A 27,664-nucleotide genomic window follows, 5' to 3' on the forward strand; every position below is an offset into this window, starting at 1 on the left:
GAGAGAGAGAGAGAGAGAGAGAGAGAGAGAGAGAGAGAGAGAGAGAGCAGGAGCTCATTACGTCGTCGACCCTAGTTTCGCCATCTTGAATCACGTGATCTCTCGTTGCGTCTTGTACACGCCCACATTTTGTTACGCATCATATGATTGGCTTGTCTTCTTCTTCTTCTTTTGAGTTCTTAGCAGAAAAAGAACGTGGCAGTAGACAGTTGCCTAACGAAATGGTCGTTTCCGTGCTCACGTATTGAGAGTCGGGACTAAGCACCCTGAACTGTGCATAACCAAACCAACTAAGAAAGATGGGAAAGTTTTCATTAGGCAGTTTAAAACATCTCAGTACAACAATATTATGTGGTTATGTGGCAGCAATGACCTAAATTATTTTGTTGGCCATGTGTTTTGTTCAATACAAATTAGGGCCATTGAACTATACAGGCTACAGTGACTTGAGCAATTTTTATAATGCAGTACAAATACATGAACATTCCCAGAATCACATCTGCGCTTGCATCCAACTGAAGACAAGTCATGATTCATAATTCAGCCAAGTAAGAAACCGAAATCCGTCCGTTTATTTAAGATCGAAACTTTATGCTAATAGGATGTTTATTATTTTCAGGGTTAAAAAAGAACGTAATTTAATTTAGAGTTGCCCTCAAATATCAAGTAAATCATTATTTTCTTCATGGTTGAAATTTACAAGCTTATATCGAGAGGCTGTTTTCTTCTTTAAAAACCGTGCAGCGAAGATTTGATTTTACGGTATGTATCCCGCCATTATGCACATTATTGTAAGTAGGAATGTGTCTAGGCCTACATTATATTTGAAATCGTTATGATTAACCGAAACGAAAAATTAACCCATCGCTTGCCTATCACGAAAGATCACGGCACGCCCCTGGGGTCGTCATCCGGAGGGTGACCACTAGGGGTGTGCGGGATCCCGAAAAGTTGGGACCGGAATCGTGAAAAAAATTTCCCGTTCCGAACCCGACTTCCAGAAATGATTTCCCGACTTTTCGAGATCCCAAGCAGTCGGGAAATAGCGAATGGTCATTTTAAAAAGTTGTTAATTTTCGACGTTTTCTCCTTTGTAAGTGTCTGAAACTTATTGTAAATTATTAGTTTTTATTCCAGAAATTTAAAAAAAATCACGTAAGGTGAAAATGACGTGTAAAATTTGAGATTTCAAAACCTTCGTGAAATTTCGGACATTTCCCATCGGTCGGAAAATTACGAATTTTTCCCGTCCCGAATGTCGGAATTTTAAAAAATTCCCGTACCTACGAAAACAATTCTGTCCTGTAAACACCTTGGATCCCAAAAAGTCGGGACCTGAATCGGGAAAAAAAAATTCCAGTGTCGATCCCAACTTTACGGGAACCCGAGCAATCGGAAAATACCGAATGGTCATTTTAAAAAGTCGTTAATTCTCGACAATTTTTGCATTGTAAATGTCTGGAACGTATTTGAAATTGTTAGTTTTTGTACCAGAAATGCAAAAACAATCATTTAAAGTGAAAATGACGTGTAGAATTCGAGATTTCCAGAGCTTCGGGAAAATTTCCCGACACTGTCGCTGTTCATGACGTTAATTAGCAATAGTTCGACCTGGCTATACTGTGTGTTTACAACATGGATTCCGATACAGGTAACTGACTATGCTAAGTAACGTAAGAAGAATATATATTTTCATACAGAACAGGAACACATGTCTATGACACAAAGTGAGAAATGCGCAGTGCCGAATTGAGTATTATTAATATTATTAACGCTAGAAAGGTATGGTTCTCGGCATGTACGTTAAAGGTAGGGACACGTCAGATTGACGTGTAGGCTATAACGAAGGACAAATCATGACATTGTAATCCTCATTTGTTGTTATATTCTTTTTAGGGTACATTTTATTTGTTTATTGGTATATTGAAGAATAGTCACAAGAATTTCGTCACAAAAAACAATTTAAAACATTCCAGAGAAGAGGTGGCTTGACGGGAGTTGTTTGCTGCTGTGGGTCCTGGCCTTATATGAATAACATTTTTGGCTGGTGTCTTTCCCTTGTTCTGTTGACATTTCGTATCCCATACAAACCCATTCTTTCCCTTCATTGTTTCTCCTTGCACTTTTATAACAGTTCCGATAGTTTTTTCCTTACCACTTTTTGGTACGCTTGGCTTTATTTTTTTTACTTTCGTTTGAAAGAGTATCATTTTTCTTTTTCCGATGCTGCTCTGGTGTAGTAGAAATTTTAATTTTTTGTACTACTTCTACTTCCAAAGAATCTAAGTCATTTTCATCCGGTGCATACTCGGGGTCAGTATCACTATCGTAACAGCTTTCATCTGAATCCGAATTTACTTCAAATTTACTTTCTTCTGCCTCGTCGAGAGCAGCCAATATTGCAACTTCACGGTAAATGTCTGTTATATCGGAGACACATTTCTATTGGATATTTTCAGTTTTAAATGGTTCGTACTTACCAATTGTGTATTGCGGAAAATAGTTGAAGGTGCCATTATGCTTTTTACATGAAAATAACTTCGATTTTTCACATTACGAGTAATTCTTTTGGGACCTTTCTTCCGTTGCGGAGCATAGAATATTTCACGCACAGCTGTGGATCATCACGCATCGTGCTTGTGTTTTGTCGATTTGGAGTGGGCATGCAGTGTTGCAACCTTCTTAACCTAAAGATACCTACTTTTGTGTTCATTATGTCATCACAAACCATTGACGGATAGCTCCAAAAACCATTCACGATAGCCCCAAAAACCATTGATGGATAGCCCCAAAAACCATTCATGATAGTCCCAAAAACCATTCATGTTAGCCCCAAAAACCATTTCCGGCAAGGTTAGGTTAGGTAAGCATAGTTAAAAAATAAAAATAAAAAAATGATGCTAAAAAAAAGGCACGTTTGGAAAAACTTCTTCCTCTCGCGAGACCGCGTGACTTTCATCACTCTTGCCATCTGCTGGTTCATAATGGAAACAACGGCATAATGTTGTCGCTTTGCACAAAAGGCTACTTTTATACATCAAAAGTGCTTATTTTCTGTTGTGCAGCATTCCATAGTGACAAAATACCTCCACGAAGTTTGATAAATGCAACAGATACTCATTTCCGTAAGTAGTTTCTCCTGTAAATTAGAAAGAAAGTGTCTCCGATATAACAGACATTTACCCATCTTCACTGTCCAAAAGTTTGACATTGTTTTAGTCTTCCAATTACTTGACATAACACAGAAAACGGTAACGGTTCCGATTGTTTTATAATTTCTCCTAGCACAAAGACTAATTATCGTAGAATTTTGGAAATCATTGTCACACGAAATTTGAACCTTCCTTAAAGTAATGAGCACTGTTTGGACTCGAAAAAAGTTATTTATGTTGAAAAAAAAAACACTTGAAAATTACCTTACTCACTTCTCATGGACAAGATATTCTCCATCGACAAGCAACATTAAATATCGTAGAAGCATGGGAATGAATGTAGAAGTAAATCGGAACCTAAATAGAATGCATTTAGGGACTTTATTTTAATGCTAAGGGAACCAAACCTAACCACGAAAGCATATATTGAACAAAACCTTCAGTAATCACTAAAACTTCGCAGTATGTGTTAACAGACGTACATCAAAATCGAACCATGTAAAAATTGCATTCGTAGCATGATGAAATAGCAATAAAACAAAAGGAATTTGGGCCCAGAAAACAATGCAAACTGTACTCAAACATTCAACAAAAACACCCATCAAAGGTAGCGATACGTCAGACTTGCATGTATGAAAAAAGCCGTGAAGTGATTTTACAATACCGGACCCTTCTCCAATTTTGTTCATATTTCGCATACTCATTAATTTAGGGCTCCTAATCACAAATCTGAAGTTAATATTTGGCGCTCACTTGTTGAATTTGCAAAAAACAGGGTTCTGTGATCGCAACTGGCAATGCAGGATTGCTCATTATTTATTGGAAGATTTTGCATTTTGAATACTTTAAGAACAAAATATATATTCTAAATTTTAACTATCTTTGCCTAACCTAACCTTACCATGAATGGTTTGTGGGGCTATGCGGGAATGGTTTTTGTTGTGGGGCACCATTAAAAAATGTGCTTCGTAGCACTTGAGCAACAAATTTTAACTACACAATCGTCATTAAGTGTCCTAAATTATTGACTATGCAAAATATGAACGAATACCCCAGTATTATTAATATGTACCCAACTGAAAGTGACTAAGAAATAGCTTATTTCAAAGCAAAACTTTCGAAATGACTTCATTTCCTACCTTCAAAGATGCCATCTTCCTTCCACCAACAACTCACAGATTACTGAACGCTCCCTACACCATTGCCAAACTAAACTGTAATTAATTTAGTCCACATTCCACATACTCTTCCCCTTCTGAGTTGTCACTCTCACTTCCCTCATTTTCCTCGAGCTGCTCGCAGTTTTTCAGGGGGTTATATAACAATCTGGCGTGTCTGAAAAAGTAACCTGTACAGTCCAAACCTAATTGACTGCATCTCTTCAGAAACATGTATTTGGCCAAGTATCCTGAGAAGAAAACTTTCTTCGTGCCATAAGAATTGAAATTAACTTTTGCATGCCTCCAGGTCAATTCTATTGTATTAGTGTGAGCCAAAGTCTCCACATCACACTGTTGTTCAAAAGCTTTGTCATTCAGGTTATCATACACCTTCCAACAGTCTGATATTATTGTTGTACCGGGTAGAATCCAGTCCATAACTGTATTCACTAAGGTGTCAGCGTCCACCCAGCATCGAATGACATGGGTACCTGGGGGAAACCCCGGGGGGTAAAGGTGGTCAGGGGCATGATGATGATCACATCACCCCCATTCATGACCGGATCAAGAAAGTGTGGGGCGTTACCCCCACACCCCCTATACACCTTCATGGCATGGTGCTAAGCACTGGGGAGCACTTTACCTTTTTTTAAGGTGTCAGCGTCCCTCCTCTCGACTGGTACTAGAAAGCACCGTCCAGTACTATTATAGTATGGGGGTGACACCTATAAATCATATATTTCGCCCTTTTTTACATTTCTAACATACTATTTTGGATTGCGGAACATTTCCTAAGGTGAAGTAATGCATTTCTAAGTAAGATAATGTCTATTTCTTACATTTACGAGTACTTACTGTTACTTGTTATTTCAATTCTGTAACACACATTATGGCGACAGTGTACTGGTTCATCGCACGTTGTGCGAGTGTTTTGTCAATTTATGCAGTGTTGCAACCTCGTTCACTGGAAAATACCTACTTTCGTGCCCAGACTTGAAATTATGCTAATACCTCACAAACCATTGACATTAGCCCCACAAACCATTGACGTTAACCCCAAAAACCATTTTCCGTAAGGTTAGGTTAAGTTAGGTTAGGCAAGCATAGTTAAAAAAAAATAAAAAAATAAAAATACTCGACACGTCATGTTGTAATGAAAACACGGCGAGTTTGAAACACTGACTATGGGTGACTATGGGATTATGTTATCTATTGTGCTCTTGTGCAGAAAGCAAATGGCGGCAGCAGAAACAGCGTGTTGGACAGAGATTTTCGCAGAAAACAACATGTATTCGCATTAAAATGGATCAAAACTACATTCACGAACTTCCACAACGCTACAGAAAACGATTTCCGTAAGTACTTTCTCCTGTAAATTTGAAGAAATCCATCACCCCTATACTATAATGTTACCCACCATCCAATTCCTCTCTCAATTCTGCCGAAAACCCTCTGCCCTTCAACACGATGACCCCGATGGTGCTTTCTATGGCCAAACTTCGACTTTTCAATTTCTACCACTTTGCCGACACCTCCAATTTTCTCACGATTTTCGTAGAATGCGTGCTCTACAACCTCCCGACAAAATGAAGACCAGTCAACAGCTGTTTTAGATGAAACTTCAGCCTGATCACAAATAACGTTTAATGTGCAATTGGATGCCCACAGATTGACAAAAATGCATAATTGTAACAATGATAATTTTGATTTACAGAAGAATGTTTCTTTCTAATTGATATGGAGTAATTTCACTGCAAAGACTTTTTCTTCTTTAACACAACCTTCCCTTTACACTTCCATGAATACTTATCTATTGACGCATCATCCTTGTTCAAATTTAATATGTGGACACATAATTCCCTTCTTTAGGCACAACTCCAAAATCCATTAGTTTCTTAATGAGTCCTTGCCCTTCTTCCTCCACACTCCACTTATACAACTGTATTGCATTAACAATTCTCTCTTCTGCCATTGTTCCACCCTGAATGCAATCCTAATAACAATGCAACAGTGTGGCAATGCTGTAGATAACGTAATGAATTTTGAACCTCAATTGTTCATATGAGCAAATATGGTTTCCAATTATTGTTGATGTTTCAAAAATCATCGTGGTAAATCGCAGTGTCATTTTACAACTTGTGCACATTAATTTACAATTTCTACACGTGACAACCAAATTTTAACACATTCGGGTCTGGCCTCATAATACAGCATTGTTACCTCGGGTCTGCGGTCTACAAAACTTCCTCTTTTCAATGAACAAAAATTTGTTAAATTTTATTTTCATTTTCAGACGTTTTTTTAATATTTTTTTCAGCAATGTTTTGTGAAGAAGAAAAAAGTACAACATTGTAACAAATGTTAATATAGAGATATTTTAAGTTCGTAATCTGGAAATTTCAATAATTTACTACATAAACTATCAATACGTCTTTTGAATCTTGCATAAGAATACTTCTTATGTGCACATAACAAAAAATAATTACAAATTACAAGTAATTATCTTTTGTATGAAAAAGTGGCTGCAGGACAGGACCAGACGATGTATCAGTTGGTTCTGCGTCATCTGTAAAAATTAAACAAATAAATAAATAAACTAAATAAATAAAATAAATTTTAATTTTACATACACTATACAAAATAATAAAAGAAAAACTAAAAATACATCAGTGCATGTAGGAGAATCAAGCAAGAGGCAAGATGAATAGACCCAAAAAAATTACCTCTTCTCACTTTATTCATAAAATACTAGAGTTTGCAACACTGTTTATATTGTCGACAATAATTATTAGGAATATAACCTACCTTCCAAATCTTCAAATTCATCTGCATCATCAAAATCGTCGCTAACTTTAAACTCTGAGGCAGATCCTCTATGCAGTCTGGATCTAACGACGCCATTCTAAACAATGCACAGTACATCAACCCGACAACAAACAGTCACAGGTGAAAGATAAAAATAGCACATGAGTCACCTAGCGGTCGGAATTTCAACAGAGGGGCTTGAATGAACACGTGCATGAGACGAAGTACGAGCATAGCCCGTCGTTCAATCGGCAAAGCGATTGCATACCGCAGGACGGGCTATGCCCGTCGTTCGTCCACATTGACTTTAAATGCACTGCGGGCTATGCCCGTCGTGAGACCCCAATGTGTTAACTGCAAATACGTCATCAGGACTCCATAATTAGTGAGTATTAGAGTTATTAACGAAATTATGCCTTTTTTTCGTATTGTAATATCACCACCTTATACATGTTATTTTGAAAGTTCCACATTAGAGCGCCAAATTTTTACTTCAGATTCGTGATTAGGAACCCTAAATTAGTGAGTATGTGAAATATGAACGAAATTGGAGAAGGATCCGGTATTGCAAAATCATACCAAAGCCATTAAGGGTAGGGACACGTCAAACTGGCATATAAGCTCTAGAGAAAAATATCCATACAACACAGGAATGCAGAGTCCACCTGCACTTGATACCGGTCAGTCGGCAACTGACACGAGGAAGCTCTGCTGTCTTGGGGAGCGCCTGGAAGGGAGAAGAGAGGGAGGGGAACCTACTAACCTCTACTTCCACGTAAAATTTATGTACGCTACCTTTCTAGGGTTAGCGAACATATTTTTGTGTCTGAACAGTAAAACACCAGGGTCTCTAATGCAGCATTTTAATATGAGATCTAAGTAGTCATAAATACATATGTTTGAAAACTAATTTATAATACTGTACAAATAACATGCATTATATTGTGCTAAGCATTTCACTCCAACCAGGCAGGCCTTTAAAATTAGAAGAATTTAAGTTTCTTCTTACCCAGAATGTGGAACAACTGAATTCCGCACATCAATGTTCAACATAACTGCAACATTACAGACCTGTAATAGTAGAGAAAGTGTGTTGTAACCAATAAGTTATTGTCACAGAGAGGTATCCCACTTTAGGTTTTAAAAAATTGGGACATAGACTAAAAAAAGGGACTGCCCCTGCTAAAATGCCACATGTGGTCAACTTATGGTAGGAACATGAAAGCTTGTACCTTAACAAAAATATAAATGCTCCTATGGTAGTATCGTGGCCAAGATTGTTATCTTGTAATCCAGAGATTCCATGTATAATTGCTGGTGCAGTGAGCACACTGGCTGAAATTGGACAATTAAATTGTTACACACCTACGAGGAAGTACTCAGACATATACATGCATTAGGGCTGAGCTAATACCGATGCGATGTATTGGTATCGGCCAATACAAGTGGTATCGGTATTGGTAGAAAGTGGTGTTGCAAAACCACTTCAACAACACTTGGGTACTGGTAGATATCACAAAAACAAGTAACTTTTCCTCATAAACATTACCTCCAAAATGCTTAGTTTTTGCGTTCTTAAGTGCTTATAATCTAATGTGTATTTAAGCAACCCAACACTGCAAACGATCGCTCTGACATAACTTCCATGGGTGCGTGGCAGGGCTGCCACTAGCGTCAATTGCCAATCTTACCTAAGCAAAATACAAAAGAATGATGATACTTGCAATGTTGTAAGATGTATTTACAGTACTTACAAACTGACCAAGACAAAGAATTTCCAACAAACGTGGACTGAAATTCAAATGTTCATTCTAAAAAGTCTCTATTGTATTCCGACTGTCATGCAATATCAATAATCGCAAAAGAGGTTTACGACAGATCTTGAATAAATTGACAAACAAACCAATGCTACATAATGTGCTCCCCCCCCCCCCCCCACATTTAGAACATGCAAACTTTTAATCAAGTTCATCACATAATATGGGAGCAAGCCCCATACTGGGAACAAAATAATATTAAGGGTAAGACCAGTGATCAGAATGCTACATTTTATAAGTAGCTTCACCACAAATACAGCTACTCTTCCAAAATGTATCTTCGCTACAGCTACAACTACATTTACCAAAAAGTAGCTCGCTACGCTACTCCTGTTCGCTACTTCGCTACTTTTGCTCTACTTCTGTATTAAAAACTTAAACAACTATGGCTATTCAAAAGAAGCCCTAGTATGATAGTTGTACGTACTGAAAAATAGATTCTGTTATTTATTACCATCATTCCCTTCATTCTGTAATTTTTATAGCAGTGTTACTTCAGTTACATATTTTTAATAAAGTGTTTGAGAATAAAGTACCTTGTAAGTGGCATATCAATTCAAAAAACTAGGTCTTACACGTATGCGTGATGTTCTGGTTGTCATTTTAAAAATATTTATGTGACAGACTTCTTTTTAAAATTAATTGGAAGAATATCACATGTATCGAAATTAACTAGAACGTGTTGTACAAAATGGGAATAAGATAAAAATGTGATATGTAGCAATTTTATCTTCTTAACTTAAACAGAATGTTATTTGGGGGATGGCGGATATTTTCTCGAACCTTGAGGATAGCTGGGGGATGCTTCTAATGGTATAAATGAGAAACAGCTGGAACTATGTTTTACGTAAGTTTTTCTGTTGGAAATGCTTCCCCGAAGACACAGTGGAAATTGTAATTGTAACCTTGTATTCAAAGGGCCCCAGGTTCGATACCTGGCGGAGGGCACATGGTGGTTTGTATTAGTCACGATCAGCTGATTTGTGCATAAAGTGGACTCAAAACAAACACTAGGAAAGACTCCTAGTTGGGAAGATGGGATCCTCCTGCTCCTCCATTCCCACTCATCATTCTTCCCCATTCTCACAATTAGCCAAAAGTGGCAGAAAACGGCCTTAGATAAGAAAATAACTAAATAAACAATGCATCCTCATTGCCATGATTAGAAAAAGTTACAGGAAAGGGACGCAAAAGTAGGAAAAATACATAAATTTGAAAACTGTGTATTTTAACAAAAAAATGTCATTTCTGCAGGAAAGTCAATAACTTGTACGTTTTTTTTTACAATATGATAAAATATATTCAGGAAACTGATGTGTAAACCCGAGTGTTCTAAACATATTGTAATTTTAAAATTTGCGAACAAATATCATGACCAAAATAATTGTAATTCCAGAAACAATCGTTCTTGTAACAATAATTTCCTGCCGGTGTGATCCTATACACTGACAATGATCAATGCTGTTAACGTACTGAACCATTGATTGCTGGCACTATTGCTTTGTCAGATTAGTAGAAAATGGATCGCCCGTTCTTGCACTGTAAGTTGTGTTTTACACAGTAATTATCGATATTTGCTGTCTGTTACGCCATCAATATCCACAGGATTTGTTCCAGGGGTGGCACAAACGGGGCATTTTTTCCTGGCGGTGTAGCAAATGCGGCATGATTCTCCCCAAAATAGCGATGCAGCTAAAATAAATGGCTATTAGCCTGAATATATTCATATATCCCAGTTAGTTATCTGGATATTAGAATTATTCAGATGCTAATTAAATAAATTACGCAGATATTTATAATCTGCGATATAAAGATATTTATAATCTAGATTATCTGTATTTGCATGTAATGGACTTCGTCTTTTTGAGTCTCTTGCAAAAGCAAGCAATATTGTCATTTATTTTTGACGCCGTTGCCACATTAAAAAATTACCTCAAAATGCTGAGAAAAAATGTAGCTGTAGCGAAATTTTCGCTACAACTACAGGAATTTTGTAGCTTCGCTACCGCTACAACTACAATTTAAAAAATGTAGTGTCGCTACAGCTACCGCTATAAATTTTGTAGCTAGCTACAGTAGCGACGCTACAAGTAGCGCGCTACTTCCGACCACTGGGTAAGACATATAATTTTATTTTTTGTGTATGCACTAATTGACTTTTTTCCTGTCATACAACACACAGAAGGCTTTAGTTTTTTTTAATTTCTTATGTTCACTGTATCCGAACCATTACATGTCTCCACCAGGTATCGATTACAGTGTGGCATCCTTTCCTGTCATATATGTATGATGTATGATTGATATGTGCCATTGCATTTCTGTGTTTACGCCAGTCACAGTGGGTGCAATGACTATTTGATGTACCTTGTTTGGCTGTCTAGGTTGTTCACTCTCCCCTCTCCTTGTTTCCCTACATTGCATTGTTTTAGGATGCTGCAAATTCTCACTTTTCTTCCCTGGATAAGCTGTAAGCCATTTCCCAACATTGAATATCATCAATTACGTTCATTCTTTCCTACACTCTCCCACAGCATCAAAATCCTCTCATCTTCTGCAGGATCCATTCTAAAATAGCAAACAAGACAGCTTGCAGCTGGTTAAAAAGATCAGATATATAAAATTTATAGGTCGCACTGGGTGAATCATTGGGTTTTTTCAGGTTATGTTTATATATATATTTTAAAAATGAAATTCAATTTTCCCTGACAGTATTATATTGGAAATTTGTATTGTTTTAGTCCACTGAATCAAAAACTATTTAATATTTTCTGTTAAGATAGTTAAGAATTGACTATAAAGGTCTTACAGCTTGAAATGATTAAACTGAAATCATACATAAACCGTTCTGCAACAGACCATTGAGGACCCAGGCCTACCTACCGACTGCTGGCCACACTCCCACCTGATCCTACTCTTACAGGGCGACGTGTGGTCAGCACGATGAACCCCCAGTCATCGTTGTAGGATTTCATAAGTGGGTTATGCTACTCATTCATAGCTCCCCAATTTAATCATGATGGTGAGTGGTCACCAGTCTCATACACAGGCCGAAATCTCAGGAGAAAAGCTGTTACATTACCCCAATGAGACTCAATCCTGCACATGTCCCATAGCCAGAGCCTAAAGCATGACCTCACAGCCACAGTGCTATTTGACCAACTGTTTGATTCTACTCTTGCTGGATGGCGTAATAGTTAATATATCTATGATCAGTTCCCAGGGTTGCACATTGCAATACTATACTAATACTTGATAACTTTGGTGGTTTACTAAACCTCCGTTAGGGAGTTGTTAGCACAGCATGCTGCAATCCAGGGGCCCCAGGTTCGAATCCTGGTTTTGACGTCAATGTTTGTGTTTGTTCCAATGATAATACAGAGAGCCCCCGTGGCGGAGTGGTTGGCAGGTTGCACTAAGACGGCAGGGGTCCCAGGTTCGAATCCTGGTCTAGGCATGGATGTTTATAAGTGTTCATTCATCAAATCATCCCCATCTTCACAAAAGTGCCACAAGAAGCGAAGTTAAATAAAAGCAAATCAATGATGTAGAGAAAATTCATGTGTGTGAAAATTGAGAAATTAGAGAGAAGGGGGATACTACTGCTTAGGGGTATTACTTTTATTTCAAATATAAAAAAAAAGTAGACAGGCTGGCTGACTTTCATGCAGATGACTTTTTTCAGTCTTGTCCTGCACAAAGCAGATCTGAAACTCACCCAGCCTAAAATCAATGGGTCCTGGGGGTAAAGTTAGCTGGAGTTTGGCTGTGATAACATCACCTTTAAAAATTTGCCGAGATCAAGTATAAGTCGGACCCTGCCCCCATATCTCCTGAATGTGCCTTCATGGTGTGGTGCTATATGCACGGGGAACTATACCTTTACCTACTATACAACATACGGCAGCTACACACACACACTTTTAAATCTGCTTCAATACAGTTTGATCACAGTTGTGTTTTCTCATTATTTTTGTGGATGTTTCAAGTTTATATATCTCCTCTGTGTATTAACTATGGCAAAATTATAAGGCTGACATATTTTATTGTCTTGACTGATTTCATCGAAATGGAATACCATATTCATCCTCCAAAATATCTGGTTGCTATGAAACTAACAGTTCCCATGGACAAAACATTAGTGTCCCCGTTTGGATCCCAACATACATATGCACTATATTGTTAAAGCAATTTTTTATCAAGGAGCTTAAAAAATACCCTAAAATATTTATGTCTCCATTCTTTATGTCCAAAAATTTAGTTTAAGCAGATATTTGAAAGTGGCATCAGAATTTGGAGCTACCTCAGAATATAAAAAATCAATTTTTCATTCGCCATCTTGAAATGCTTTCAACAAATGCAAAATCAAATCATTCCGTGGCTGTATCTATTTGTGACATGAATTTCAGCTTAAGAACTCTAAATTTGATACAGATATCGTGGTCTCAAAATTGGTGACTTTCCCCCACCTTTCCTAAACCACACACTATATTACAGAGTTTTTATTAAAAACTTCAAGCTCAAGTGATGTCCTAATGTAGCTGAGACTTGTTTTTCTTAATCTATGAAAATCCAACCTCAAATATTTGCATAACTTAAAGCTCTCGCAAGGCATGTTAAATCAGTCTGTCGTCTACCATCTTTAAACATGGTGACAATTTTTTCTCAAGTACTATATGACATCAATCCTCTAAGTTATCTTGTAACTCTAAAAATTGCAACTCAAAAGCTTGACATTTATTTCAAAATGTGTGTTTGCGATTTTAGCACCACTCCTCTCCTAATCTATGAAATATAATTTTAAAAGCTTTATTGCAAATTTGTGGACCGACGAATTATCCACCATGACTGATAGTTTAGTTCCTTATACTCTGAAAATGTATTGTAGACAGTTTTGGAGAAAAGGAGAGCATGGTATATAGTAGGGATGGCCAAACGGATCTGGATCCGGATCCGGATCTGAAAGTTTCGGATCTGGATCCGGATCTGAAAGTTTCGGATCTGGATCCGGATCCGAAAGTTCCGGATCCGAGAGTTCCGGATCCGTGGATCCGGATCCAAAAGTTATGGATCTGGATATGGATCCGGATCCGGGTCTGAAAGTTTCGGACCTGGATCCGGATCCGAGAGTTTCGTATCTCAATCCCATTATAATATTACCACAACTTAAAAGGTATTATGATCTTCTATTACAAAGAAATTTTTCGTTAGTCCTACAAGAATTTTTTTCAAGTGTTGTTCCTAAAATACTTTGCTACGCATCGGCTAACACACTCGTGCACACATGTCAGAGGTGATTTTGTAAATGCCATTGAAACGAATATGTATTCATTCGAATGTATTGGAAATGAAAACACACATAAATGTGAGACATTCCATTTTAGCATGAAACCTTTAACACATATAACAAGATAGAAATGTTATACAAAAATTATACAATTGTTCTACAGTTACAGTTCTACAAATTAAAATAAAACATTATAATATATGCAGTGTTAAATAATTACAAGGGAGGTTATCTAAGTATCCCCCTCCGATTTCCATGAAACTTAGCAGGTGTATAGTGGGGCCCAAAGGCAGAATTACGTTTTTTTTTTGTTTCAGCTAAAAAACTGTTTTAGGGGGCAAAACCCCCTCAAATGTCAAGATGAAAACAAATTGAAGTGAGGATCTGACCCCTGTGTCCCCCTCCGATTTCCATGATACTTGGCAGGTGTATAGTGGGGCCCAATGGAAGAAATACGTGTTTTTTTTTGTTTCAGCTAAAAAACTGTTTTAGGGGGCAAAACCCCCTTAAATGTCAAGATGAGGACAAATTGAAGTGAGGATCTGACCCTTGTGTAACCCTCCGATTTCCATAAAACTTGGCAGGTGTATAGTGGGGCCCAATGGAAGAAATACGTGTTTTTTTTGTTTCAGCTAAAAAACGGGTTTAGAGGGCAAAACCCCCTCAAATGTCAAGATGAGGACAAATTGAAGTGGTCATTTGACTTATGTATCCCCCTCCGATTTCCATGATACTTGGCAGGTGTGTGTATAAACGGGCCCAAATGAAGAAATTCGTGTTTTTTTTTGTTTCGGCTAAAACACTGTTTTAGGGGGCAACCCCCCCCCCCCCCAAATGTCAATATGAGGACAAATTTAAGTGGGCATTTGACTTATGTGTCCCCCTCCGATTTCCATGAAACTTGGCAGGTGTATAGAGGGGCCCAAAGGAAGAAATACGTGGTTTTTTTTTGTTTCGGCTAAAAAAACTGTTTTAGGGGGCAAAACCCGCACGATGAGGACAAATTGACGTGAGGATGATCTGACCCCTGTGTCCCCCTCCGATTCTCATGAAATTTGACAGGTGTATAGAGAGTCCGTATGCCCCTTGTTTCTTCCTATGCCATATTTACGTGGTTTCGGGGTCAGATCCCCACATCAATTTCTCCTCATCTTGACATTTGAGGGGGGGGGGGGAATGAAAACACACATAAATGTGAGAAATTCCATTCCAGGATGAAACCTTTAACACATATAACAAGATAGAAATGTTATACAAAAATTATACAATTGTTCTACAGTTACAGTTCTACAAATTAAAATAAAGTTCTGGATCTGGATCTGACCATCCCTACTATACACCTGCCACGTTTCATGGAAATCGGAGGGGAACACAGGGGTCAGATCCCCACTTCAATTTGTCCTCATCTTGACATTTGAGAGGTGGTTGCCCCCTAGAACAAATTTTTTGCCGAAACAAAAAAAAAACACGTATTTCTTCATTTGGGCCCTGCAAGTTTCATGGAAATCGGAGGGGGAGACTTAGACCTCCCTTGTAAGTGTATTAATTAATTACAAATCGCGCACGCGCGCACACACTATATATATATGTTTGTATGTATATTATATATATATCGGGTGGGCTGAAAAGTTCGTAGGCTGACTCATAGATGGCGTTACTAGAATTAAATCCATGTGATTTTTACTTAGTACTAACCTTCAAAATATACGTGTATAAATTTCACAGTTGCCGGATAATTAGTTTGTGAGTGAAGCAGCTTTTGTTATTGTGAAAAAATGGATAAAAAAGAATTTCGTGTGTTAATAAAGCATTGCTTTTTGGCGAAAAAAAATACTGTTGAAGCCAAGGCTTGGCTTGATAAACATTATTCGGACTCTGCACCAGGAAAATCAACCGTTGAGAAGTGGTTTGCTAAATTTAAATGAGGCGAAATGAGCATCGAAGACGATGCACGCAGTGGACGCCCCAAAGAGGCTGTTACCGACGAAAACATCAAAAAAGTCCACAAAATAATTTTAAATGATTGTAAAGTGAAGTTGATCGAGATAGCTGAGACTTTAAAAATATCAAAGGAACGTGTTGACATATTGTGCATGAATATTTGAACATGCGAAAGCTGTGTGCAAAATGGGTGCCGCGCGTGCTCACAATCGATCAAAAGCAACAACGTTTTGATGATTCGGAGCAATGTTTAGTGATATTCAACCGTAATAAACACGAATTTTTCCGTCGATATATTACAATGGATGAAACATGGCTCCATAACTACACTCCAGAGTCCAATCGACAGTCAGCCGAGTGGACTGCACGTGATGAACCGAATCCAAAGCGTGGAAAGACGCAACAGTCGGCTGGCAAGGTTATGGCATCAGTATTCTGGGATGCGCATGGTATTATATTCATCGATTACCTCAAAAAGGGCCAGACGATCAACAGCGATTATTACATAGCGTTGTTGGAGCATTTAAAGGATACAATCACGAAAAAACGGCCCCATTTGAAGAAGAAAAAAGTGCTGTTTCATCAAGACAATGCACCGTGTCACAAATCAATGAAAACGATGGCAAAATTATATGAATTAGACTACGAATTGCTTCCCCATCCACCATATTCTCCAGATCTGGCCCCCAGTGACTTTTTCCTGTTTGCAGACCTTAAAAAATTGCTCGCTGGAAAGAAATTTAGCACTGATGAAGAGGTAATCGCCGAAACTGAGGCCTATTTTGAGGCTAAAGAGAAATCGTACTATAAAAATGGCATCGAAAAATTGTATGACCGCTATAATCTTTGTATCGCTCTCGAAGGCAACTATATTGAATAATAAAATCGAATTTTGTCAAAAAAATTTTTTTACTATGTTAGCCTACGAACTTTTCAGCCCAACTGTTATATGTATATTAGCAGGTAGCAATATGTTATAAGCACATTGTTACTTTCCAAAGAAGCGCATGTGGTATGGCAAAACGGATCCGGATTCGAAAGTTTTGGATCCGGATTCGAAAGTTTTGGATCCGGATCCGAAAATTCTGATCCGAAATCCGGATCCGGTTGGTTCCGGATTATAAGGATCCGGATCCGAAAGTTCTGGATCTGGATCCGAAAGTACCGGATCCAGATCCGAAAAATTTTAAGATCCGGATCCTTATAATCCGGAACCAACCGGATCTGGATTTCGGATCCGCTAGGATCCGGATCTGGCCATCCCTAGTATATAGCGTGCCTTCAACATGAGGAAAATCAGTTTTTCATTCACCATCTTGAAACACATTGTTCAATTTCACTCACATGCGGTGGTATGGCGTGACTTTTTCAAAAGTGTTACCGACCATCAGACGTTATTTATTTATTTTAAAGTGCTTTTAAACTGCCGAGAACAGCTTTTCAGCCTTAATACAGCAGTATTACATGTTACATGGTTACAAAGTTACATATTTCAAGGTATCCAAAACCACAGTATTGGACAGGAGAGCATTTGAAAATATTTAGCAAAACATAACCTAAAACTACTAGAATTTTAAAAATGCATAAACATACATACAATTGTTATATTTCATCTATAGAACTATAAAAGAGTTCTTAAATAGTTATCCTTATATATGTAGTTGAAATTGTTTTAACAACGTTATCACTATCTATCTCACAGTATTCGAATATCATCTCCACCCTACCACCCCCCCCCCTCCTTGCCCCAAAAGAAACATGCCTTTGAACTGGATTTTTTTTTCAATCCGCTCAATGATTTATTTAGCCACAATCACTCCTAGAAAGAACTACTACTCATGAGAGAGTTACCGCGAAAATCCAGTGAGTTGAGCCTTGTCAACCATCTCTGTTTCTTTGCAAAGAGGTGGAAAAGGGAAGAAGAACCACACATTCGGGTCAGAGACGTTTCTGCATTTAGCAGACAACAGAATTCCCCTCCTCCAGTGGTGGGAGGAAGTCCAGATGTACATACTACTGTTGCCAACTTAGTTTTTTGGAGCAAGGTTTGTCCAAATCATGAATCGCATCAAGAACTTATTTTTTCGCCTATTACTAAACGGTCTCAGTTGTAGTTAAATCCAGCTTTGGCTTTCCAGTCTGGCTCTTGTTGCTTCAGAGAAATAATATCTCCGTTTTAGGGTGCTCGTATTTACTTTAGTACCTACCTACCTACATAATTCTCCTTTGTAATGTATTATACATGGAAAATGTATTGTAAAAGTTGATCATCACAGGTAAACTTATGTGGCATGCCCACATACGGAAGTGACTGATATCTAAAGTGCTACCACATTTCAAAATTATAAGCTTTGTTCAATCAATGTTTTATCTAAATATCTCAGACCCTTTTGATTTTTTGTTTCTTGGATGTATGTTTGTATTATTTGTGTTAAAAGTCTATTTCTAGCATGATTTGAAAAAAAAAATGTTCTGAAAAAAACCATTGTGACTTGTACCACATTAATTATTTCGAGTATTATAAACTTAATTTTCTGGTTAATAACACCTTGCCCTTGGATAAGACAGAGCATGCAGGCACAGGGATGCATGAATATACATTGATGACATAAATAGTACTAATCTCCCCTGCCTGGGTTAATAGGTTCATTAAATCATGTTGTTCAATTATTTTGAATGCCTATAATTGATTTTCCTGTGTGATGTTATTCATGGTTCCACATGCTTGCTACTATCCATTCTATAAGGGTATAAGTTCATTCATGGGCAACCTTGAATAGGTGTACAATCAGAAATAAGAACATTTTACAGTCACGTCTAATCCATGGGTGGGATTGATCGGACTTTGGACTAACATTTGAGTTGGTGTAATACAATCCAAGGAGAGAAGGCTTACTCATTTATTTTCATTTTAATCAGATACATGTTTTTATTGAACCTCTTCAGAACTGCTGTGACCACTGGTGGCATTTAACACATCATTTCTCGTACGATTAACATGCTATTTCTCTTGAACAAAAATGTTTGAGTTCTTTTTATTTCAAATTTAATTGTTTGTTGATTACATGTATGATAGTGTGACATATTTGAATTTCTTTTCAATTTGTGGGGTGGACATTTCTTCAAGAATATGCTTTATATTTGTTATTGGTTGTGACAATTGTCTTGCATTATAAAAAGCATTATTTATTTTCATTAAAATAATGTTGTAAAAACTCATCACAATTCAGGTCTCTCTTCACGTCTAAGTAGGTTCGCGAGTATCGCTACTCAGTTGTTACATGTAATTTCCTGGCAAACTCATAGATGTATCTGCCTACCAGCAGCCTTGCTTCTAATCGAAGGAAGAGATGACTCACAGTGTTATGTTTGAATACCTGCTCAACAGACATTGAGTAAGAACTACAATCGCGTTATTGACTTGCACCATGCATTGCCAGTGTATACGCCTATACAATATGAACTTGATTCACACAACATACATACTCTTGATTTTCTACTGGGACTTCAAGGGATGGCTGAGAATTGGTGCCTGCTACTAACTACATTGTATGCTTGATGTAAGGGAGATTTCAGGAAAGAAATTTGCAGATGTCTTTTTTCCATTTTGCCCAAAGAATACATAGAGGGACCAGATTGCTTGTGATACATATCCAGAGACCAGGACATTTATTTTACTTGTAGAAGGACCACGACATGTAATTATGTCTACTTCAGAAATCTACCTTCCGTACCTTGTCAATGAGGACTGGACGTAACGACCTTGTTACCAAACTTCAGGAGTGTGCATTATTGCACGCAACAAGTGATTTTGACTGTGCCCAATTATGTCGAGGTTTCACGATAACATCATGTGCCCATGATAGGAAGTGAAAAGCCCAGGGTTGGCCCGGTGGGCCCAGCCCAGTTTTCCCCATGTGTTTTTTTTTTCAGAGAAACCCACCTAAAAAGAAACATTTTTTTTTTTCCAGAAAATAATGTAAATTATTGCTTTAAATAATTGTGAGGTTCTATAATTGTGAGGTTCTCAACAGTTTGAAAAAAAATTTCAAATAAAGGCTTAGCCAAGCTTGTAATACTCAAAACAATTAACGTGGTAGAAGCCACAGTGTTTTTTTTTTTCAGAATATTTATCTCAAATCATGCTAGAAATAGACTTTTAACACAAATAATACAAACATATATCCAATAAACAATAATCAAAAGGGTCTGAAATATTTAGATAAAACATTGAACAAACAAAGCTTATAATTTTGAAATGTGGTAGCACTTTAGATATCAGTCACTTCCGTATTTGGGCAAGCCACATAGTTTCACCCGTGACAATCAATTTTTACAAAATTTAGTATAGTGCAAATGTTCTGTTTTCTTTCCAAAGCCTTGCACTCACACAGTGACCCCTCCCTCCCTCCAGTTCAGTGCATTGATTGAATGTAATGGGTTTCTTGCCCAGGTACAATAAATGTTATTTGTGCTTAGGAGCTCTATACCCACGAAGTTGAGCACTCTCATACTCTACCACAATTTGATTTTTTTCCCTTGAAAATAGAGGATGTAGGGTTCTCAAATACAATGCTTACGTATACTTTCATATTTTGACCATTTTTGACATTTTCAAATCTTTTTATAGACTGCAATTTATAGCTTTGTGCATAAAACTGTCAGGAGCATTGTGACATTACCTGCAATGCAAATTCACAATAAAATTATCGAAAAATAATGCACAATTTAGGACGAGCATGGGTGGGGTTGAAGGGCAAAGAAAGGCAAGTCATCTATTTAGTGACCATGATAACATGTTTCTGCTGCTAGAAACGTGATAGACTGCAAATGTATTACATGTGAGTGAAATTAAAGGATATGTTTCAAGATGGTGAATGAAAAACTGATTTTCCTCATGTTGCATGCACGCTCTGTGCCATGCTCTCTTTTTCCCCGAAACTGTCTACAATACATTTTCAGGGTATAAGGAACTAAACTATCAGTCATTGTAGATAATTCATCAGTCCGCAATTTTGCAGTAAAACTTTTAAAATTATATTCCATAGTTTAGGAGAGGAGTGGTGCTAAAATCGCAAACATACATTTTGCCATAAATGTAAAGCTTTTGAGTTGAAATTTTTATAGTTACAAGATAACTTAAAAGATTGGTGTCATATTGTATTTAAGAAAAAATTGTCACCATGTTTATAGATGGTGGACAGCAGACTGATTTAACATGCCTTTCGAGAGTTTCAAGTTATGCCAATATTTGAGATTAGATTTTCATAGATTAAGAAACCCAAGTCTCAGCTACGTTAGGACATTACTTGAGTTTGAAGTTTTTAATAAAAAGTATGTAATATGGGGGGGGGGGTTATGAAGGGTGGGGGAATGTCACCAATTTTGAGACCAGGATATCTGTAGCAAATTTAGAGTTTTTGAGCTGAAATTCATGTCACAAATAGATACACCCAGGAATTGATTTTATTTTTCATTTGCATTTGTTGAAAGCATTTCTTGATGGTGGATGAAAAATAAGAGTTTTCATATTCTGAGGTAACTCCAAATTGTGTTGCCACTTTTAAATATCTGTGTAAAGTACATTTTTGGACATTATGAAAAGAGACTTAAATATTTTAGGGCATATGGCTTGACAGATATTTATTTTTAAATGTAGTGCACATGTATGTTAGGATCCAAATTGGGAGTCACTAATGTTTTTGTTTTTTTCATGGGAACTGTTAGTTTCATACCAACCAGATATTTTGGAAAATGGATATGGTATTCCATTTGGATGAAATCAGCAAAGACAATAAGATATGTCAGCCTTAAAATTTTGGCATGGGTAGTACAGAAGGTTGATCCGTCTATATGTGTCCGATTTTAAACCTTCACCCCTGCTCACAGAATCGACCGATCTGAATGATTCAAACAGCAGGTGAAAGCCAAAGGCCTCTAGTATCGCGTCAAGTTCTCTAGTGTGTGGTGTGTGCATCATGGCTCCCAAGGTGAACCAGTTTTGGGAAGGCTACATCGTAGCACTTTTCCACGCCAAGTTTTCTGTGACACAGATTCAAAAACAGTGCGGAGAAAATGGATGTGCATTGGGGTTAACGACCATCAAGAACATAATTGATCGACATAAACACGACGACGTTCCAGCACTTCGTTCACCCACAAAGGGGAGTAGGAAGCGACCGTGTACTACGGTGACTCAACCTGTAGCTCGGAAGTTGCACCGAATGGCCCTACAGGATAACTCTTCTATGCAACGTGTGATGGCAAGACGAGTGCACGTGTCATAGTCAACTGTGAACCGCAACCTACGTGACAAATTAAGCTCCGGATGGTGTTTAAAAGTTGGGGACACTTCCTCACTGCGCCCATTGGAAGGAGAGAAAGACTCACTGCAGGCGCCTCTACGAATGCCATTTATCTGGGGAAAAGTTAAAGTTTGTTGCCACACTCGATGAAGCATGGATTTATCTATCTGATTGTGGCCAAATTCGAGCCGTAACGTACACCCCACGAGATGCAAAAACCCGTCATGACTTCATCCGTCAGTGCAAAGCAAGTTTCAGGAAGGGATTTCTGGTTGTCGCGGGATACTGCTATGAAGGCAAGTTAACGATTCGGCAGGTGCCTAAAGACTGCAAAATCAACTCTGCATTTTATGAGCAACATATCCTCATACTAATTTATACAGACGATCTGCCCCGTTTGTATGGAAATGCAATAAATCAGGTCCGTGTGCATATGGATAAGGCCTCATCACATACATCTCGTTCCACACAGAGATTTCTGCAACAAATGGCGGCAGACACCGGCATCCAGGCTATTCCCTTCCAGGACAGACCAGTGAAGTCACCCGATGCCAGTCCCATGGATTTTTACGGGTTTGGCCTATTGAAAAGAGTACTTGCATCTCGTCGTGTCACCACTGTCCATGGCCTCTGGAAAGCCTGCCAGGAGGAGTGGCTCAAGATTCCCGTTCTTGTACTTGAACGGAGCCTCCTACAATGGAAGTTACGGTGCAGGGCTATTGCCAGGACCCATGGTGCTCACATCGAGGGCAAACAATGATGGTCCCATGGTTTTTCCTAAAGTAGGTGAGACGTCAAAATCGGACACATATAGATGGATCAACCTTCTGTATATGGAGGAGATATTTTAACTTGAAACATCCACAAAAATATTGGGAAAACACAACTGTGATCAAAATGTATTGAAGCGTATTTAAAAGTGTGTGTGCAGCTAACATATGTTGTATAGAAGGTAAAGGTAAAGGTAACTTTTCTCCTGAGATTTTGGCCTGTGTATGAACACTCACCATCATGATTAAATTGGGGTAGCTATGAATGAGTAGCGTACCCCGATCATAAAAACCTTCAACGATGACTGGAGGTTTTAATCGTTCTGACCACACATCACCCCATAACTGTTTGGATGATCTCCCACCTCATAGTAGGATCAGGTGGGAGTGCAGCCGGCAGTTGGTAGGTAGGCCTGGCGCTCAATGGTCTATTATGTATGGCACAGGTTATGTATATTTTTAGTTTATAATCATTTCAAGGTGTGAGACCTTCATTGTCAATTCTTAACTATGTTAACAGAAAATATTAAATAGTTTTTGATTCAATGAACTAAAACAATACAAATTGAATGTTCCAATATATTACTATCAGGGAGAAATGTATTTAATTTTTAAAATATATATATTTTTAAACATAACCTGAAAGAAAAACAATAAAACCCAGTTTTGGTCACGTTTTATCTGAAAAAAAAAACGGGTTGGGCAAAATGTCAACCCTGGAAAAGGGTTAATCACACCTAAAGTGTGAAGTATTGGAATATTAATGTGCATTAGTCAATAATTGTTCCCTTGGTGCACTGGATGTGCGCAAGTGTCAACACTTCTTTCAATGCTGATAATAAACATTTATTTATTGCGTGGGTTGCAATTTTGCATGGATCATCTCAGTTCACACATTGTATGTTGTGTACGCTTATGGATGTGATCTGTTGAAGAATTTTCCCCATGTACTATATTTTTGCTTACTTCGTTGCAGTTTCCACAAGTGACAAATTGAACGACTGTGTTCAATATTGGGACAAAAGGGTGATCCCTCATAAGTATGGTTCATACTTTCCCATTGTACCTTCTTTAAAATAAAAATAATTTTTAAATAGAGAAGCTAAGTTTTTGCATAACCAAATGCAATTCACATGGCAACAAGAGTCCTAACGTATGTTGTAAAATATGTTGTTGGAAAGAATATTGATATAAACAAAAGCAAGGAGGCATTCATAAATGTATGTATAATTTCACATATTTTTTTGAGATAATTGTGGAATCTTTATAAAATATGTTCTGTTATTACCTAGGTATACTATTTAAATTTGATGTACGTTGTTAACTGTTAAAATATTTCTACGTTCCATTATATTCCAAAATTAATATGTTAATACCATAATCTTGTCGTCTACTACCAGTATAGAATGTGCAAATATGCTAAGTCATAGTGTAAGAATATACCAGCATTTAATATTAAGAGATAGTAGATAATCTGGTAGTATTTACCTTGGTGTTTAATCTGAGATATGTATGTGCTCCCTCGATTGCCGAATTTCTGAATTGGTTGAATGTTGCAAAAGAGAATTTACTACTTCATCTTTCAAGTGCTTTCTGTTTTTGTGCATTTTTGTAAGTACCATTTAGGGACCCTTGATAGAGTTAGAAGTGGCTCGTTGAACTGCAGACCGGATGCTTGTAAAGTTAAATAATTTGTACACATTAGGTTGTGCATTTAACATGGCCATATTTGATGCTCCACAATTGTTCCAACCCACCTAATACATGGTTAAAGATTTTGAAAGATGAACTTTTCAATTGCATGAATTTTTTTTTATGTGGGAAATAAGAATTATTTGACATGCAGAGATAAGATGAGTTTTATTTTGAATGAAATGTTTATTAGATTCAGAGGAAGTATGATGTTGAGATTGTATCTTGATACAGGCAGAGTTAGATTAAGTAAAAAGAGAATTTTCTTATGAAATTATGTTTTGCATGCCCTTGCGATCCCCACTTTAAGCCAAAATGATCATTAAAATTTAAAAATGTAGTATCACTATGTTCCTACACTTGTAATTTATCATAAGAAAACAATACATTTATCAGGAGAGAAAAGGAGTGTTGGCAGCTAACTGTTCCTAAGTAGCCTAATGTAGTTAATTTCTTGAATTTGTGTATGGTACCACAAATATTCATTCTGTGCAAATGAGTTGCGTTTTTAGGGATTTAAGAAAAATTCAAGAAATGTATGAGAAAAACAAAATTTCATGGAGAAAATGTGTTTTTTAAATTTCAACCACCTCTGTTTGACACTTATTTAGTGCACCATGAGGATAATTTTTTTTAAACAAGACTAAGTTCCTTCTCATATCCTATCATGCATTTTTAGTACATATTATTGCATAATTCACACACACACACATACATGCATTGCCACGGGCCACCACTCTCATAACTCCAATATTTGGAGCCACAAGTTAGGTAACACTGCTTCTTCTTCTGGATAGTCAGTTGCGACCATCAGTTCTCACCCAGGGATGAGAGAAGTGACACCAAATTGTACACGTCACTCTAAATAAACTTCAAAGATGTTCAAATTAAAATGTCCAAAACTACAATACTGATTCATGAGTGTTGCATACTTATTCATACAAATAAAAACAATATTGCGTTGGGTCCTATTCTCGCATAGACAGTGATAAGTAAATTATCCCACAACAGAATGCCTTTACTGATGACAGCAAGAACTCAACTGCAAGGGATAGCTACACAGATTGTTATTTTACTACAATGGTACAAATTTGCATTCACCCAAGGACCAAATCCTTTGAGGAAAGAGTAAATAATTTCGTTTTTTTTTTTTTAAATTTATTTCTTCACTGCACATTCAAAGAACACAGACTTGGAAACCTGGGTGTTAAAGGTCAAACCTTCTGATTAACTCAAATGAGACAAATAAGGAAGTATTGTATAAATAATTGTTAAGTACACTTTTATTTTATGCAGTTATTTCTTTGTTCTTGACAGGTATTTTTTACATTGAAGATATAACTGTAAATTGTCAGAACGAAAATGGATGATTACGAGAAACTTACAGGTGAAGAAATATTGAAAACATTTGAAAGTTTGAAAAAGGAGCTAATGGCAGAGCTTTCTAAATTGCCTGAATCAATTCGAAATGAAGCTGTTCATTTGAATATAAGGTGAGTTGCATGAATGCTAAATGTATTTCAAATTTCACAAGCAATTTATGTTATATACATCTTTGATCTCTTCCACGTCTATATGGTATTCCAGTTCTTGATTTGCCTTCTGATCATTTTAATTAGATGTTTGATGAATAGTATACTGAGCAAATTTAGCCAGGTTGTCACTGTAGTGTAAATATTATTAACGATTATTTTGTATGTGAATACAGTGCTTATGTGCATATTATATGGATGTCCACTTTTAGTACTGCTAGAATCTAAATCAGATCTGGCGAGCAAGATGATTGAGTAAATCATCTAAATGCAAAGCCATGAAAATAGGTGACTGGACTGAATTGAGCTGGTGCCACATGTTGGAAATGCAAAGCGAGAGCAGCACATTACTCACTGGTTGCCATGCACTGTGTGGCTTCCACGGGACTGTATGGCCTAGTTTGAGCATCAGACCGACCTCTCTCTCTGGGGCATACAGTTGTCATCCCTGACCTTTCAAGCAAATACTGTCAGTTTGTATCACATGGATTACAAAGGCCAACTCTACAATGAAACCTTTCATTCTCTAAACCTTCCGAACACATAGGGTTGTGCTCTGTTGTGGCAGCAGGGCAAACTTCTGCAACCTATCTAATTTCATGGCCATGCGATTAAGTGCCTTTCAGAGTCATGTTCCATTTGGGGTAAAAATATATGAATTTGAGGCATGTTCATATTACACGCATGTCCAAAAGTCAAGCAAATTAAAATATTAGAAAACAGATCATTACCGAAAGGTGCACACTTGGAAATCTCCTGGCTGCAACAGCTTGAACCTTCTGATAACTGAAGTGGCATTACTGTAAAACTGAAACAAAAGAGCTCTGATGTACATCAAACTACAGAGCATAAATCATGGCAACTATTTTTCCTCGCAAGAATGCAGGACCAACACAATAATTCCAATAGAAGAGGACATTGTAGGTCATGTGTACCAGAGGTTTTCAGGGAAGTGCCATATAAAATTAGTAAAAAAATGTGTTTTACTCACAAGGCTATACAGGCAGTACAAAAACTAAAGACATGTACACAAATTTCCCTATGAATCCTAAAACTATTTAAACTAGTTCCCCAGAGTGTTCACAACATGCTGCCAATGATGTGAGAGGCATCGAATACCAATACCATTCTCGTGTGAGCAGTGGCGTGCAGTGCTAAATCAGGCAGGGGAACAGGTGACCTGCACTTGCCCCCCCTCCACCACCC

The 27,664-nt window shown here is 37.4% G+C and overlaps 1 protein-coding gene across 1 annotated transcript in view; it reads left to right on the forward strand.

Annotated features, from left to right (window-relative positions):
- Positions 1–1,634: 1,634 nt before the first annotated feature.
- Positions 1,635–27,664, forward strand: part of LOC146003969 (uncharacterized) — a 63,245-nt gene continuing 37,215 nt past the window's right edge. Inside the window, exons 1-2 of the mRNA XM_083142499.1 lie at positions 1,635–1,651; positions 26,244–26,419. Of these exons, the coding sequence (XP_082998625.1) occupies positions 26,289–26,419 (131 nt within the window). The 5' untranslated portion in view covers positions 1,635–1,651; positions 26,244–26,288. The remainder of the gene's footprint in view (positions 1,652–26,243; positions 26,420–27,664) is intronic.

The sequence above is a fragment of the Lepisma saccharinum genome, chromosome 21 (genome assembly GCF_977018435.1).
Source record: "Lepisma saccharinum chromosome 21, izLepSacc3.1, whole genome shotgun sequence".
Lineage (NCBI taxonomy): Eukaryota > Metazoa > Arthropoda > Insecta > Zygentoma > Lepismatidae > Lepisma > Lepisma saccharinum.